General features: G+C 41.5%; 1 protein-coding gene across 1 annotated transcript in view; it reads right to left on the bottom strand.

The window, feature by feature from the left end:
* Positions 1–12,387: 12,387 nt before the first annotated feature.
* The window catches only part of CRHBP (corticotropin releasing hormone binding protein), an 84,736-nt gene continuing 80,124 nt past the window's right edge, over positions 12,388–16,999 (bottom strand). The window contains exons 12-13 of the mRNA XM_037143731.2: positions 15,733–15,850; positions 12,388–13,139 (exon numbers count right to left, since the gene is read on the bottom strand). Coding sequence (XP_036999626.2) covers positions 12,982–13,139; positions 15,733–15,850 — 276 coding nt within the window. The 3' untranslated portion in view covers positions 12,388–12,981. The remainder of the gene's footprint in view (positions 13,140–15,732; positions 15,851–16,999) is intronic.

Below are 16,999 nucleotides of genomic sequence, written 5' to 3'. Positions count from 1 at the left end.
TCTGCAAGGCAGCATCTTGCAAAGAAGTCCTCTGCAGCTCCACAGTCATCTAGAGCAGACATGATCACAGCAGCAGTGTATGGCCTCATCCCTTCCTACAGCCTACATAGCAGAAACCCTCCTTCTCCTTTCTAAGCCACATGGGAGGGAGGGAGAGAGAGAGAGAGAGTAAAATGGCTCTTGCACCTAGTTTAAATCCCAGTGCTTCCTCTGCAACCCCATTTCTGACTTCTACACTCGACTACATCTGCCTGTTCTCTGCTATCTTCTGCCTTTCTCTAGCTGCCAATGTTAGTCCAGGCAGACATGGCCTCTCAAGGAGGAGCAAAGCATTTCCAAGTTCTCATGCAGGCACTGTAACCAGGAACCAACTGCTGCCACAGCTTTTTAGCATGACTAAAACACTGGCCAGCTGTTATGGAAATGCAAAGTACCTCTCAGTGGTTGTTCTCCACTTCTCCCTCCCCCAAGCCAGGTTTATGGGGGCTTCTGTTTTGCAGACCTCTAGATCAACACCTCCTTTCATTTCTGCCCTTTCCTCTTAAATGAAGGAAAAGTCTGAGGGAAAGCTTGGAGGGAAAGAAGACATGCTGCTTTAGATACTGGGAAAAAGTCCAGTGTCTTGGAGGATCAACTTATTCTACAGAAAATAGGTTAGAAAACAGTGGAGTCAGCAGGCATATAGGGGAGGTAGAAAGGTGTCGATGGTGAAGAGCACAGTAACCTAAAACATATGAGCAAAAATGCTCAGAAATTTAGGTATGGAGGCAGGAGAGATTAGGGAAGTCAGTGATCAGTGGTAGGGTCAGTCATCTAATTAGTATTTAGGATTTGGGGTTAAAAGAGGAGGATAAAAGGAGGGTCAGGCAAGAGTTAGGGGGAAGTAATCAAGGGATACTGTTACAGAACAGGGCCAAGGGGGGTATGATACACTATTACTGAAAGTACCCCCCACTAGGTTCACATTGTCTGCCGCCAGAGGAAAGACATGTCTCAATGCCAGAGATTTGTAAAAAGGAAAGGAATGTTTATTTAAAGCTATACAGATGTAAAGTAGTGACCTAATGTCTTCATTAAACTATCAAAGTCCTTTAAAGATACCCAGAGACACACACAGTCCTTCCTTCTCCCTTAGCCCTAAACTGGGGACTGTATCTCAGGAAAAGAAGTAGATATCCGTGATTCAGGCTCCCAGCACCATCAGCTGTGTCGTAGGCCAGGATCTCCAGCTAATCCAAAGCCATGGGGCACCTTCTCATGGTCCACCAACAAAAGTCCTCGTACCCCTTTTCTTCCAGGCAAAGTCTCTCTTATTTCTTAAGCCATGTGGCTGAAGAGTGTACCCCATCAAAGCTGTGGGGGTCCCACCCTGGCACAACCCTATGGCTCTTTCTCCTCAATAGCTGCCATGTCTGGGTTTAAATCCCCTCACCAGTCTTCTTCTGCACCCCCATTTCTAACTTCTCCTACAATCAGTTACACCTGCCAGCATTCCTGTATTATTCCAAGTTTACTGGGCTGTCATTGTGAGTCTCAGCAGGTGTGGCCCCATGTCACGGAGCCAATCTTCTCCAAACTCTCATGCAGGTGCTGTAACCAGGGGGACCTGCTCTCCCAGTTACATCTTGGATGGAAGTCAATTCCATCCCCCTGGCTCAGAGCATGGCCACAGCTATTTAACATATCTATGCAACCAGTTAAAGGTTATAGATATGTTAAATGGCCAACCATGCCAGAGGTTAGCTGCAAAGCTGTTGCTGTACAAAACAGCTTTGCATGCTCCTGCTCCATGTATCCCTTCCCCCAACTCATACCTGTGGGGGGAAAGGGTGAGGACATCTTATATATCTTTCTAATATTTCCTGGACACCTTGAGTTCTGGACCCCATTCCAAATCCCTCTTTGGGATCCCCTCTTGTCTGCACTCTGTAACAATACGATGATTATGGAAATGGGGACTGAGCAGAGAATAGAGAGTCACATTTGTGAAGTAACTCTTTTATGACCAGCATGTTGGACAAGCACTGTTCAAATCTCTCCTCTCCAAGGTCAGGATTGGTCCTGGAGGAGTTTGGAGCCTACAGATAAGGATCAGCTGTGAGGAGAGGCATATGGAAACCTGGTGGGTCCTGAAATGAGCCATCCTCAAATGTTCCCTTACTCTGCTTCTCCATCACAGAAAACAACCCCAACTAGTCCTACCTTCCTCACAAATGTTCTGGGATGAACCAGGGCAATCATATCAGTACAAATCCTTCAGAGCACAAAGCACATGCTCCACTATGACTATGGAGGAACTGGATGGTATATTTGCTTAGTAGAAATAATAATAAAAATAATAGTTCGGATGTGCATGACAAAGTTCTTGGGCTTTAAATCTTTAACCATTAGTCTTGACCAAAAAAATCTTTATTTTAAGGATGTGCCTTCATTGCCTCAATTTTGTAGGTTGAAAACTAAGCAACAGACACATAAGTAACTTACTCAAGAAGTGGCAGAACTGGGGTTCAAAAGGATCTGGCTCTAGAGTCAAAAACCTTCGCCTCTATGGACACTGCCTTTCTTAGAAAGTCAAATTTGGCCAAATGTTCATATATTTTTACTTGATTATTGGAGGTGCCATTGAAGACACATCTTTAACTCTCCCCCAGACACTTTATGTACTATTTTCTTTCCAGAAAGCTGCCTCATCCTTTAGAATGAAGACTGAGTGATGGATCTCTGGAATATAAGCCAGGGACAGTTCCCTGGAGCATCTATCCTCTCAAAGAATGTACACTATTATGCAATAATGAGCTTTGAAATAAAATATGTCGCAAATGAATGACTGCAGAATAACAAGGTTAGAAGACAATGTAGGGACCACAGTCCCACCCCTTTTGGTGCACAGAGGCTAAGTAGCTTTCAAATGTCCCTTAGGAATAAAAGCAGGTTGTCCTAACTTCCATGGTAAAATACTTGCCTCCTTACCTCAGACCATTTTCTCTATGCAGCATAAAGGATCATGAGTGTTAAAAGTCAGAAACTTGTGACAGTGATATAAGTGATTTCATTCTTAGGTTGATAGAAGGACTGTGAAAAGGATAAAAGGGTTCACCTTCATAGAATATGACATCAGGAATCCAACATCTTACATAACTAACTAGGAATTATATATCCATCCATTCAGATACTTATTTTTTCATAGCATCCATCCATTCATCCATCCATCCAATCATCCATTCAGGTATTTATTCATTCATTTGCTATAGTATTCACTCATTACAAAATATGTACTGTCCCAAAGTTTGTGCTAAATCCTGGGTATTTTTAGCATTTTTGACAAATATTTTTCATTCTACCTGGTTTTCAGGTTTTGTTAACAAGCCTAATGTATGGGATACCATTCCATTCCATTATAAAATAAACTTTATATTAATATGTTCGGGAATCATATAAGGCTATTGTTTATGGCACAGTTTCAGCTTCCATACATTAATTTAAAGTAAAGAAGTTGGGAGACTCAAGATGGGGGAGGAGTAAGTAGAAGCTACACGAACTTCCTTCCAGGACCAATCTGGAATTACAACTAAATTGTAGAGAAAGCATCCCAAATAACCAACTAAACACTGGCTGGAGACAAGCTTTCTAACCACAGGCAGATGGAATAAGCCACATCACCACAACAGGACTGGTAGGGAGTACAGAGGAAGTGTGAGAGGGCTGGCTGGGCTCCCACAGATGGTAGTCAAAGTGCCAGAGGATATATCAGCATCTAGAATGTTACCCCTGAGAAGTGTGTGATCTAAACCCCAAGCTGGGCTTCCCAGCCTATAGCACCAGAACTGGGAAAGGAACCCAAAATAACATAATTCTGGGTTTCTATCCACCAGGGAGAAATGACTAGAAACACAGAGAGCTTCTTAAAGAGCCAATGCACAAAATTTTACTTGCAGCCACTTACCCTGGGCTCTGGAAGAGGGAAGGCGGAGTGGACTAGAGCTGGTTGAGTAGAGTCTGGGTCTGGTGGCTCTTGGGAGAGAACTAAAGGAATAGCTGCCAGGATCCCTGTGCTGATCATCCCTACACTGTAGGAGCCATCTTTTTTTTGGCACAGCACTCCCTTCCAAGTGGCATCAGCCTGAGTGGAAGCAATAGCTCCTCCCACAAAAATTACTCTGCTCTACACTATAGATCTTAAGCCAGGCTGCTGAGTACAGCTTAAAGCTATACCACTGATTAGTTTAACAACTAAGATGGACCTTGGGGAGCTTTGAGTCCTCAGCTGATCCTCCCCTGGGCTTGGTGCTGGTTAAACCTGTCCTTTGTGTACAGTTTGGTTCTTTCTGCATACAACTGGGCCCAGCAGAGGAAGCCAGAAGCTGTGGATTACTAATAGCTCCAAATAGATTGACTAGGGCCAGTCACAAGCAGTATCTGACAAAGGCCTACACCAGTCTTTGCAGATATACCTAATACATAGAAACAGGTACAAAGAAGCAGCCAAAAAGGGAAGACAAAGAAACAGACCCCAAAGGAAAGAACAAGAGAATTCTCCAGAAGAACTAGATAAAATGGAGGCAAGCAATTTATCAGATAGAGAATTCAGTAATGATAATGAAGATACTCAACAACATGAAAAAACACATAGAAATCACAAAAAAAAACATAAAAATGAGCAGTCAGAAATAAAGAATATAATATGCAAAATAAACAATACACGGGAAGGAATAAACAGTAGATTAGATGAAGCAGAGGAATGAATCAGTGACTTGGAAGGCAAGGTAGAAAAAAACACCCAGCCAGAGCTTAAAAGGTTCACAGAAAATATGAGAGAAGGAAAGGCTCCCAAACGCATTTTATGAGGCCAGCACTATTTTAATTCCAAAACCAGATAAAGACATTACAAAGATATAAAATTATAGGCCAATATCCCTGATGAACATAGATGCTAATATCCTCAACAAAACATTAGTAAACATAATACAGCAATGAATCAGAAAGATCACACACCATGATCAAGTGGGATTTATTCTGGGAATGCACGTTTGGTACAACATTTGCAAATCAATAAATATGACTCACCACATAAAATGAAGGGAAAAAACACGATCATATCAATAGATATTAAAAAAAGCATTAGATAAAACCCAGCACCCATTTATGATCAAAACTCACAATAAAGTGGGGTTAGAGGGAACATACCTAAAGATAATGAAGGCCATAGTAATAAACCCACTGCCAGCATCATATTCAATGAACAAAAAATACAAATGTTCCCCTTAAGACCAGGAATGAGACATAGATGTCCACTTTCACCTCTTTTATTAAACATAGTACTGACAGTTCTAGCCACAGCAACCAGACAAAAAGAAGAAATAAAAGGCATTCAAATTGGAAAGGAAGATGTAAATCTGTCATTATTTGCGGATGACATGACACTGTACACAGAGAACCAAGAAACTACTAGAACTGATAAATGAATTCAACAAAGTAGCAGGATACAAAATTAATATCCAGAGAAAAGCTGCATTTTTATATGCTAATAACTAACTGAAAAGAAAATTAAGAAAACAATCCCATTCACAATTACTTCAAAAAGAATAAAATACTTAGGAATAAACCTAACCAAAGATGTAAAAGACCTGTACTCAGAAAATTATAAGACACTGAGGAAAGAAACTGAAGAAGATACAAACAAGTGGAAGCACATACCATGCTTATGGATAGGAAGAATCAACATCATTAGAATGTCCATACTACTTAAAGCAATTGGTAGATTCAAAGCAATTCATATTAAGATTCCAATGCTGTATTTCACAGAACCAGAACAAATATTGCAAAAATTTATATGGAATCGCAAAAAGCCCCGCATAGCAACAGCAATCCTGAGAAAGAAGAACAAAGTTGGAGGAATCATGCTCCCCAATAACCTAAGATCAAACTATACTACAAGGCCATAGTAACAAAACAGCATGGTACTGGCATAAAAACAGACAGAACAAAGATTAGAGAGTCCATAAATAAACCTGCACCTTTATAGTCGATAAATATTTGACAGAGGAAGCAAGCACTTACAATGGGATCAAGATAGTTTATTCAATAAATGGTGTTGGAAAAAATCGAACAGATATGTGTAGAAAAATGAAATTAAACTACCTTTTTTTCATAACACAGAAGAATAAATTAAAAAAGGATCAAAGACTTAAATGTTAGGCTAATATCATAAAAATCATGAAGAAAATCTTGGCGGCAAAATCTTGGACATTGCTCATAGCAATATTTTATCAGATATATCTCCTCAGGCAAGGGAAAAAGAAACAATTTAGAAATGGGACTAAATCAAACGATGAAGATTTTGCACGGCAAAGGAAATCATCAACAAAATAAAAAGGCAACCCACAGAATAGGAGAACATATTCACCAATACATCTGATAAGGTGTTAATATCCAAAATTTATAAAGAACTTAAAGAGCCAGAGACTTCCGCCAAGATGGCGGCATAGGTGGAGATGCCGTGCTTCCTCACACAACCAAGTTTAGAGACAACTAAATAATAGCAACAGAAAACATAGTCAGAACACACGAGACTTCCGCCAAGATGGAGGTTTAGGTGGATGTGCCTTGCCTCCTCACACAACCAAGTTTAGGGACAACTAAATATTAGCATCAGAAAACACAACCAGAACACGGAAAACTGAACTTTTCGGAAGTCCGCTAACAACAAATTCTTCGGCCCGACCGGTAAGGGGCGAAACCGGCGTCGGGTGAGGACTTACAAAGGAGGGCTCGATCGACCCGGGCGCGGAATCCAGACGCGCGAATCCAGTCGCACGGGTTCCAAACCCAGGATTGGACCTAGTGAGCGACCGAGCGGCCCACCGGGTGAGCGACTACAGAGGAGTCAGTGGGGAGGCGGTGGCAGCGAGTTGACTGTGGTTGCCCGGTTGCGCACGGGTGAGGGAGTGAGCGGTCGGACCGGCGGCGGCGGCGGCGCCATTTCGCCGCTCTGACCACGCCCCCACATACAGCGTCACAACCCAGTGACCTGGGACTCCAAGGCGCCGCTTCTCTCACTTAAAGGGCCAGAACAGACCAAAAATGTCACAGGGGGACCTCAAAGCCCCGGAGATAAATCTAAGTGACGAAGAAATAGCAAATCTCTCAGACGCACAGTTTAAAACACTGGTCATCAGCTTCCTCACAGATCTGGTGGACTATAGCCACAAATTAGAGAAACATATGAAGGCTAAATTAAGGGAAATGAATGAAATTCCACAGGAAACCCATAGAGATGAAAAAAAAACTGGGACTCAAATCAATGGAGTGAACCAGAAGGAAGAAAAAAATGATCAATCAGAAAGGAATGAAGATATAAGAATTCAGAAAAATGAGGAGAAGCTTAGGAACCTCCAGGACATCTATAAACGCTCCAATATCCGAATTATAGGGGTACCAGAAGGGGGAAAGACACAACCACCAGTGGAAAAACTATTTGAACAAATAATAAAAGAAAATTTCCCCAATCTGGCAAAGGAAACAGACTTCCAAGAAATCCAAGAAGCCCAGAGAGTACCAAAAAAGTTGGACTCAAGAAGAAACACACCAAGGCATATCATAATTACATTAGCCAAAATTAAAACGAAGGAGAGAATCCTGGAAGCAGCAAGAGCTAAGGGGACAATCACCTACAAAGGAGTCCCCATCAGGCTGTCAGCAGATTTCTCAAAAGAGACCTTACAGGAAAGAAGGGGCTGGAAAGAGGTATTCCAAGTCATGAAATCTAAAGACCTACAACCAAGATTGCTCTATCCAGCAAAACTTTCATTTAGAATGGAAGGACAGATAAGGTGCTTCTCAGATAAGACCAAATTCAAGGAGTTCATCATCACCAAGCCCTTATTATATGAAATGTTAAAGGGACTTATCTAAGAAAAAGAAGTTAAAGAAATATGAACAGTGAAAGGACAACAAACTCACAGTTATTAACAACCACACCTAAAACGAAAGCAAACTAAAAGGACAGCTAGATCAGGAGTGGAAACATAGAAATGAAGATCTCAAGGAGGGTTAGCAACAGGGGAGTGGGAGGAGGAGACGGGGAGAGAAGGTACAGAAAACAAGTAGCATAGACAGTAGATAGAAAATAGATGGGGGGGGGGCAAGAATAGTATGGGAAATATAGAACCTAAAGGACTTGAGACACATGGACATAAGCTAAAGGGGGGTAATGGTGGGGTTGGGGGGCAGGGTGGAGGGGAAAGAAGGGGGGAATAGAACAACTGTAACAGCATAAACAATTCAAAAAAATAAATAAATTTATTTAAAAAAAAAAAAAAGAAAAGAAAACATAGTCAGAACACAGAAAATTGAACTTTTCGGAAGTCTGATAACAACAAATTCTTCAGCCTGACCGGTAAGAGGGGCGAAAGCAGCAGCTGGCAGAGCGGGGTTGCACAGGAAAACTCGGTCAGACGGACTCAGGCGCTCGGAATCCAGGCGCAGGATTGGACCTAGTGAGTGACCAAGAGAGCGACCGCGGGGAAACAGCGAGGGAGCGGGGCTGCGGGTTGACTGTGGTCGCGCATTCGTGTGTGGATAGACAAGCGAGGGAGTGGGCGATTGGATGAGAGCCAGCAGCCCCAACAGCAAGGGGCAGCGGAGGGCACCACGATTTCCCTGCTCTGACCCCGCCTCCACATACAGCGTCATAACCCAGCGACCTGGGAGTCCAAGGCTCCGTTCCTCAGACTTAACAGGAGCAAACAGACCAAAAATGGCTCAAGAAGATCTCAAAGCCCCAGAGCCTATAAATCTAAGTGATGAAGAAATAGCAAAACTCTCAGACGCATAGTTTAAAACACTGGTGATCAGGATCCTCACAGAACTGGTTGATTATAGCCACAAATTAGACAAACATGAAGGCGAAACTAATTGAAATGAATGGAATTGCACAGGAAACCAATAGCGATGAAAAGGAAACTGGGACTCAAATCAATGGAGTGGACCAGAAGAAAGCAAATAATGGCCAAACAGAAAAGAGTCAAGAAGCAAGAATTCAAAAAAATGAGGAGAGTCTTAAGAACCTCAAGGACATCTTTAAACACTCCAACATCCGAATTATAGGGGTACCAGAAGGGGAAAAGGAACAGCCACCAGTGGAAAACTTATTTGAACAAATAATAAAGGAGAATTTCCCCAAGCTGGCAAAGGAAATAGACTTCCAGGAAATCCAGGAAACTCTGAGAGTCCCAAAGAAGATGGACCCAAGAAGGAACACACCAAAGCACATCATAATTATATTAGCTAAGATTAAAATGAAGGAGAGAATCCTAGAAGCAGCAAGAGCTAAGGGGACAGTCACCTACAAAGGAGTCCCCATCAGACTGTCAGCAGATTTCTCAAAAGAGACCTTACAGGCAAGAAGGGGCTGGAAAGAGGTATTCCAAGTCATGAAATCCAAAGACCTACAACCAAGATTGCTCTATCCAGCAAAACTTTCATTTAGAATGGAAGGACAGATAAAGTACTTCTCAGATAAGATCAAATTCAAGGAGTTCATCATCACCAAGCCCTTATTATATGAAATGTTAAAGGGACTTATCTAAGAAAAAGAAGTTAAAAAAACATGAACAGTGAAAGGACAACAAACTCACAGTTATTAACAACCATACTAAAACAAAAGCAAACTAAAAGGACAGCTAGATCAGGAGTGGAAACATAGAAATGAAGATCTCATGGAGGGTTAGCAACAGGGGAGTGGGAGGAGGAGAAGGGGGGAGAAGGTACAGAAAATAAGTAGCATAGATGGTAGATAGAAAATAGATGGGGGCAAGAATAGTATGGGAAATATAGAATCTAAAGAACTTGAGACACATGGTCATAAACTAAAGGGGGGGTAATGGTGAGGACGGGGGGTAGGGTGGAGGTGAATGAAGGGGGGAATAGAACAACTGTAACAGCATACTCAATAAAAAAATAAATTTAAAAAAAAGAACTTAAAAAACTCAACACCCCAAAACAAACAATCAATCTAAAAAATGGACAAAGGGCCTGAGTAGACATTCTCTAAAGATGACATAAAGATGGCCAATAGACATATGAAAAGATGCTCAACATCATTAATCATCAGAGAAATGCAAATTAGAACCACAATGAGATATCATCTCACACCTGTCAGAATGGCTATCATCAATAAATCAACAAACAATAAGTGCTGGTGAGGATGTGAAGAAAGGGGAACACTTTTGCAGTGTTGGTGAAAATGCAGACTGGTGTAGCCACTGTGGAAAGCAGTATGGAGATACCTCAAATATTAAAAATTAAAAATTAAAATTGCCTCTGACCCAGCAATCCCACTTCTGGGACTATACCCAAAGAAAACCAAAACACTAATTTAAAAGAATATAAGCACCTCTATGTTCACTGCAATGTTATTTATAATAGTCAAGATTTGGAAGCAGCCCAGGTGTCTATCAGTAGATGAGTGTATAAAACAACTATGGGATATTTACACAATGGAATACTACTTGGCCATAAAAAGAAAATTTTACCCTTTGGGACAGTATGGATGTACATGGAGAACATTATGCTAAGTGAAATAAGCCAGTCAGAGAAAGACAAATACCAATGATTTCACTCATATGTGGAATCTAGTGAACAAACGGAACCGACAAGGAAAACAGACACAGACTCATAGAAAGAGAAAAGATGACAGATAAGGGGCAGAGGGGGAGGTTAGAGGGTGGAGGGGTTGAGCAAAGGGAAAAAGGACCCGCAGACAATAGTGTGACAATTATTGGGGAGATGGGGGGCACAAAGGGACTAAATGGCAATAGAAAAATACCATTAAAATCTGCAAAAAATTTTAGAAAAAGAAAAAGAAAAAATAGGTCAAGTCCACTGTCAAAAGGTATGCAGGGTGGATGGGGAGCAGGGATAACCTTTTCCCAAGGAAATTTTCATTATTTTTATTACAAGTTTATAAAGCTCTAAGTGCAACTTTTTTCTTCCATAAAAATATAGAATAAAATAAACCAAAAAGGAGTAAAGAGCTTATCACTTACAAGTACTTCCGTTTTGCTCAAGACCTCATCTTTGGCCCCAAGGGTCTTTTACAGACCACACGCTTAGTCCCAAGACAAATGTGGACAAGGCTTGACACAGACACTGGACCACAGTGCCCACAGCATTATGGATAAGACATGAGACAAATTCACACAGACTACCCAGTCCTGTGGAGGAAAAGGGGTGGCATGGCTACTCCCTCAAGGGGGGAAGCGCCCCAGAGCGGCCTGGCCACTCCCTCAAGGGGAGAGCACACTGACCCTTGCCTAGACAGGCTTTTAATGGGTTTAATTTGCACAGGAATACAGGTAGAGTTCATTAATCATTGGCAGGCAGTGAGGATCAAAGAGTAGATAGCTTACAAAGAACTATGAGGGCCTATTCTGAGTCAGGGTCTATTAGCTAAAGGGCTACAAAACTTTGGGAAACAAACTCATTTTCTGCTTGGGCCTTTATCATTTAACTAAGAGCATTCTTAGCAAAGCAGCCTTCACAAGATTTTACATATCCTCTCTCAGGCCTGATCACCTGGGGAGCCCACCCTTTCCAGCACAGGGCTGCACCACCCTCTGTCATTGTTTCAGGTTTAAGTCAGGCAGAGGAGGCAAGACAGCCAAGGAATTAGGAGAAATGAGGACTCAGTCCTCATCAAAGCTGAGGGGTGAGGGTCCATCACCCCTTTTCTCCATAGCCCCCCGAGTCCTTCCCTGGGGCCTCCACGTGATCATGCCTGTCCTAGGTTGATCCCCCCCTTGGGGAATCTTACCTGTCATTGGCTAACTGATTTTTAGTAAGCACTGGGGGCTAGTTATGAAAAAAGGAGCAGAAGCAGTGCTCCTGCCAGGGAGATAAACTTTGTCTCCTTAGTGGCTTATGGTCCGAAGGTCACTCGCTCAGCCTTAGCCATGGCGGGGTTACAGCTCCTGAAACCAGGCAGGGCGGCTCCCAACAAAGGCTCAGTGAACAATAAACTTTGGTACCAAAGAAGTACTCGGGTTTCTGTGCACAGTGTCTACGAGTGTTGTAAGCCTCGTCCTTGTTGAAAAGCACACCACTGTGACAAAGACACAGTCTCAGTTTTCCTGGAGGACAGTGGAGAAGGGATCCCTGCACCCTGCTTCCTTTCAGGGCCCACTAGTTAGTGTTGTCTTGTGCAAACACTGTAATTTATTTTCTACTTTAAATAATTCTCCTTCAATGGCCAGAGCTCTACTAGCTCTAAGAGGGCTGAAACAATTTTGCTCAGCATTTGGTTCTGCCCCACATGAGAACATACTTTTCTGACGATAACATGGAAGGGGACTACTCAGAAAACAAAGCATGATATCAAGGTGCCAACATTCTGAATATATTTATTCATTTTGTATTTATGAATGGAAAAACTTTTCCATGCTACAAAGTTTTGTTAAAAACAAGTGGTTGCAAAACAGTAAGTCACAGCTACAACTATTTTCTATTGTAAACAGAAGAAGCAGAAAATAGATAACGGAAGCAACTACTTTGATATACACAGTCAAATGTTTTCTGTTATAAAACTGATATGAATACCACCATTTTTATTTCTTTGTAGTATTTTTCCTTAAGACACATTTTTTTAACTGAACATAGCTTTGCACTTATCTTACCAGTTCAGGCTTGTAGTACACCAAAGAATTACAGAAAACTGTTTTCCTACAAGGTGGGGGCAGGGTTCATTTTCTGCCGTGGTCATTTATACATAACAAATGAAAAAGAAGCAAGGTACAAAGACATGTATGTATGTATGTATGTGTGTGTGTGTGTGTGTGTGTGTGTGGCTGCACGCACAGGCACCCACTCATGGCTGTGAATACTGACTGGTGTGAACGTCTTTTAACGAGGTGGTCATCAAAATCATATACAATAGCCATTAAAAACTCACTTAGCTAGCAGCACGTAAATCAGCAGACTGGTTATTCAAAGACCAGACAAACAGAATTCCCGGATACTGTTTCCATTTGGGTTTTCCAATTCATACGGTTCCAGCTGGCGGTACTCAAAAGTCACCCGATTTATGTGTTTTCCGCTGGAGATCATGCGCACCACCACATTGTCGCAGCCAATTTTCATTTGGGCTATAATTTATAGAAGAGTAGAAGTTTCCCAGCAAGTTAGAAACCACACAGTAAAACCATTTTTGTCAACAAGATCATTTAAACACAAAGAAAGTGAGAAGACGTCTCTTTCTCTCACATACCCAAACCATGCCCCTGCCATCGGGGGAAACATTTTTGTTTTCATTTTGATGATAATATTTGTAGAATCGTGCAATTGAACTCCGCCTTTGTCCTCATGTGCAAGAACACTGTTAGCCAAATAAACCTGGCTGCAAAGAGGCAAGAAGATGGCTCCTTGCACTTTTCAGAGTCTACCTGCAAGACTGTGGTGGTAAAGGCAGCCTTTCTCCACTCTCCACCTCCCTCGAGTTCCGTGTCCTCCGTGGAGACAGTACCACCCTCCAGGGACAGGCTGCAAATTAGCAGGGGTCTGTTTGGTTGTCATAGTATCTAAGGGGGCAAGTGGCACGTAATGGGCCGGGCCAGAGGATAGAGTGTGCTGCTGGACATTTATGTAGACCCCCAAAACCACCTGTTTATTATTTTCTGAGCTTAGATGATGATTGTTTTACATACAAACAAAACGTCTTTTGGATGATTTAGAGGTACCACACTGAATATATTGGTTTTTGTTCTACTGTCTACCTATACCGCTTCTCTCTCATTTTCTCCTGGGCTGCATATAAGGAATGACTTTTGATATGTTTACTTCTCTTAAATCCAATCTTATTCATTATTTTATGTATCATTGGGTGCAGATGTGCCTGAGCAGTTATAGATTGAAACTCATTATTTTTTATTAAAAAATTACTTCTATTTTCCTTCTCCAGCCTCAGGCAGTTCCCGAGACAAGATTTGTCTGCCCTACAATAATCCCTTCTGTTGCTTTAATTTTTTTAACCACGTCTCCCCCTTTGTCTCCATAAGGCCTTCGTTCCGAGAAACACTAGCACTATTGTGTAGTTGGTACTTTGCAAACATGTGCCTGGGTTCAAATGAAGTAAAGCAGCCAGAGAGAGCTACGTGTTGGGCTGAAGGTCAGTTTGGAGACATAATAGATACAAACCCTAGAATTATTTCAATATAAGAACCAGACAGTCGATGTTCTGCCTCTCTAAGGAGGCCCAAATTTAGTTTTCCTGAAATGATTTGGAAGGTCATTCTTTTTCAGATCTTACTCTGAACTTTAATGTACATGACAGACCCTATTTCTTTTAGTTAATGTGCATATTATTTCTTTATTATTTGACATGATTACTAAGAAACTCCAGTTTAAAGACCAGGGTCCCTAGTAGTTCTTCATTGTTGAACAACTTCGGGGAAACATGGTGAACGAAAGAGAAAAGTGAAAGAAAAATTCAAGCCTCCAAATTATTTTAAGACTAGTTTCAATTCTCTGAATAATTTAGGCAAAAGTGTTTATTTAATTTTACTTTTTTGGCATTAGTCTTACCCTTATACCTAATTCAAGTAATATAATTCAAGCACCAAAATTATTCTCACTTCGATTACCTAATACTAAGGCTCGAGTGTCTTTTGTACTTAATCTACTCCTCTTACCCAGCTCTAGTGCATGTCCTCACAGCTGTTTATTGCGTGGAATGATCCAGGGTCTCAGAGAGCACATGCAAAAGGCAAGAGAAGCCACTTGCACTGATAGTTTCAACCAGGGCTCAAATGTAAAGTAGCATAAAATAATCCTGTGTTCTCAGCAAGGTGAGTTGTTAGAATTCTCTTGCCTTTACCTTTGTAAAAGCCTGCATTGGTCCTGGCTGGTGTGGCTTGTGGATCAAGCGCTAGCCTGAGATCCAAAGGGTTACTGGTTCAATTCCCAGTCTGGGCACATGCCTGAGCTGTGGGGCAGGTCCCCAGTGGGGAATATGTGAAAGTCAACTACACATCGATGTTTCTCTCCTTCTCTTTCTCCCTCCCTTCCCCTCTGTCTAAAAATAAATAAATAAAATCTGAAAGAAAGAAAGCTAGCTAGCTTGCCCTGGACCCCATCATGCCTTAAACCTCATCTGCCGTTCTTTCACCCAGGTGTGTCTGGGTGACAGTGAAGTACTGCACGGGGCCTTAGCGTTTACCTGTGCACAGTAATTCTATTTCAGAGACGTTTTGTTTATTTGGGTCCCAGTATTAGCTCAGAGAGAGAAAAGACTGGTGGGGAGGCCTGGTTTTAATTAAAATGGGCAAGAGCTGGTCACAGAATGTCTGATTTGCAGCTTTATCACCTAGCTGGTTAGTGATCTGGGGTTACAAGAAAGGAAAGAGGCTCTAATTAGAATTTGCCATGAGATGAAAGGTTGTTGTTGTTTCTCTTCTGTTTTACTTTTGTCTCTTTAAAGATAGTCTGTGATTCCATCCCAGTATTACATAGGGCCAACCTTACACAGGCATCTTTGTTACTTCATAGGTTTCTCTCCCAATGTCAAATATATTGGTAATGCATTCTTGATAGCATAAGTATAAAATATTCACATTGGCTCAATGTGCAAAACTGAAGTGTTTTTGGCAGGACTTGCCTTCTTATGTACAAACAATCTGAGGTGTTTTACTAAAGGAAATACTCTTGATGGGCACATAAATAATGACCAAAGAAACATCTCACCAGGGCCATGAAAGGGATAGCAGAGATCAGCCAAAGGCATCATCTTGGAAGGGTCCAACCCAGCGCCTCCCAGCAGCTCCACAAAGTCTCCTTTCCCCTCACAACCTGTGGAGGGTTTCTGAGAAGAGAGACACAGGGAAAGATGTATTTAAACCAACTGTGGACATCAAACCATTGGACCAATGGCAACCTGATGAATTCACTTGATCAGCCCTGGACATCCTGACAGTGCCATTTAATTCAACATCCAGGACTGTGGAAATTAAAAAGCACTTAAAAGAAAAAAATTATAATAATTGCCTAAGTCAGTTGAGTAGTCATTTTTTTAAATGTATGTGCATTTTAAAATAAGCTCAAGGACTGGAATGATGAGATGGGAATCTGTAAACTCCATCCAAGATGAATGGAAAATGAATCTGAAAATGCTTTGCTTTTTAAAACATTTGGGCAATACATACTGGAGTATTTGAAGTTCTTAATGTATGCAGTCAGAGTTTTTATAAATAGGGCTTCATGTTAGTTTTTCCTTCAACTCACCTCTTGTTCTTTATAAAGGACTTTTTCTGCTATGGGAACGATCCTTATCATTTCTACTGATAAGGATTTAGATTAGTTATAAAAATATTTTTAAAAGATGAGAACCCTGATTTGGGTCTCAGGTTACCGAGTGGGGTTACAGAGAGTTACCATTCTCTCTCCTACCAACTATAACCAATTTATTTCAAGCTGCTCAAAATAAGAATCTAGTCTAAGACTTTGTGTAACACTCCATAACCACCTCTTTCTGCTACCCTTCATCCTTGCCAAGCTGTCTCGTGCACAGTAAGTCCTACGCTTCACTCGCCCACACGAAGAAGCCCCAGATGCGGACAACCCTTCTCCTCTGATCAAGACTGTCCTTGTGTGCATGTCACCTGTGATGCCACACAGGGCCCATGGTTAATGCTCTGCTGTCGCCATCTTGAAATTCTCAACAATTTTTAAATAAGGGTCCTGCATTTTTACTTTGTACTGTCCCCAACAAATGATGTAGCTGGTTTTGCCTGTGGTTCTATTCTTCATGGATACATACTCATCAAGAGACCCAGTGGAATGAGGATAGGTACTCAGAAGTTAACCAGATAAACCCAACACATAGGGACTCAGAACTAAATTGGAGAACCTTAAACAGATAAGTATACACATTCAAACATTTAGAATACATTGAAATGAAACTGGAACTAAACAACAAATTGGAAGATATTATAACAGTAACTGTTTGGCTAAT

This window comes from Artibeus jamaicensis, unplaced genomic scaffold, assembly GCF_021234435.1.
Source record: "Artibeus jamaicensis isolate MK-2021 breed Jamaican fruit bat unplaced genomic scaffold, CSHL_Jam_final contig_373, whole genome shotgun sequence".
In the NCBI taxonomy this organism is placed as follows: domain Eukaryota; kingdom Metazoa; phylum Chordata; class Mammalia; order Chiroptera; family Phyllostomidae; genus Artibeus; species Artibeus jamaicensis.
The sequence above is the reverse complement of the archived record's forward strand: the minus strand, read 5'-3'. Positions and strand labels throughout refer to the sequence as shown.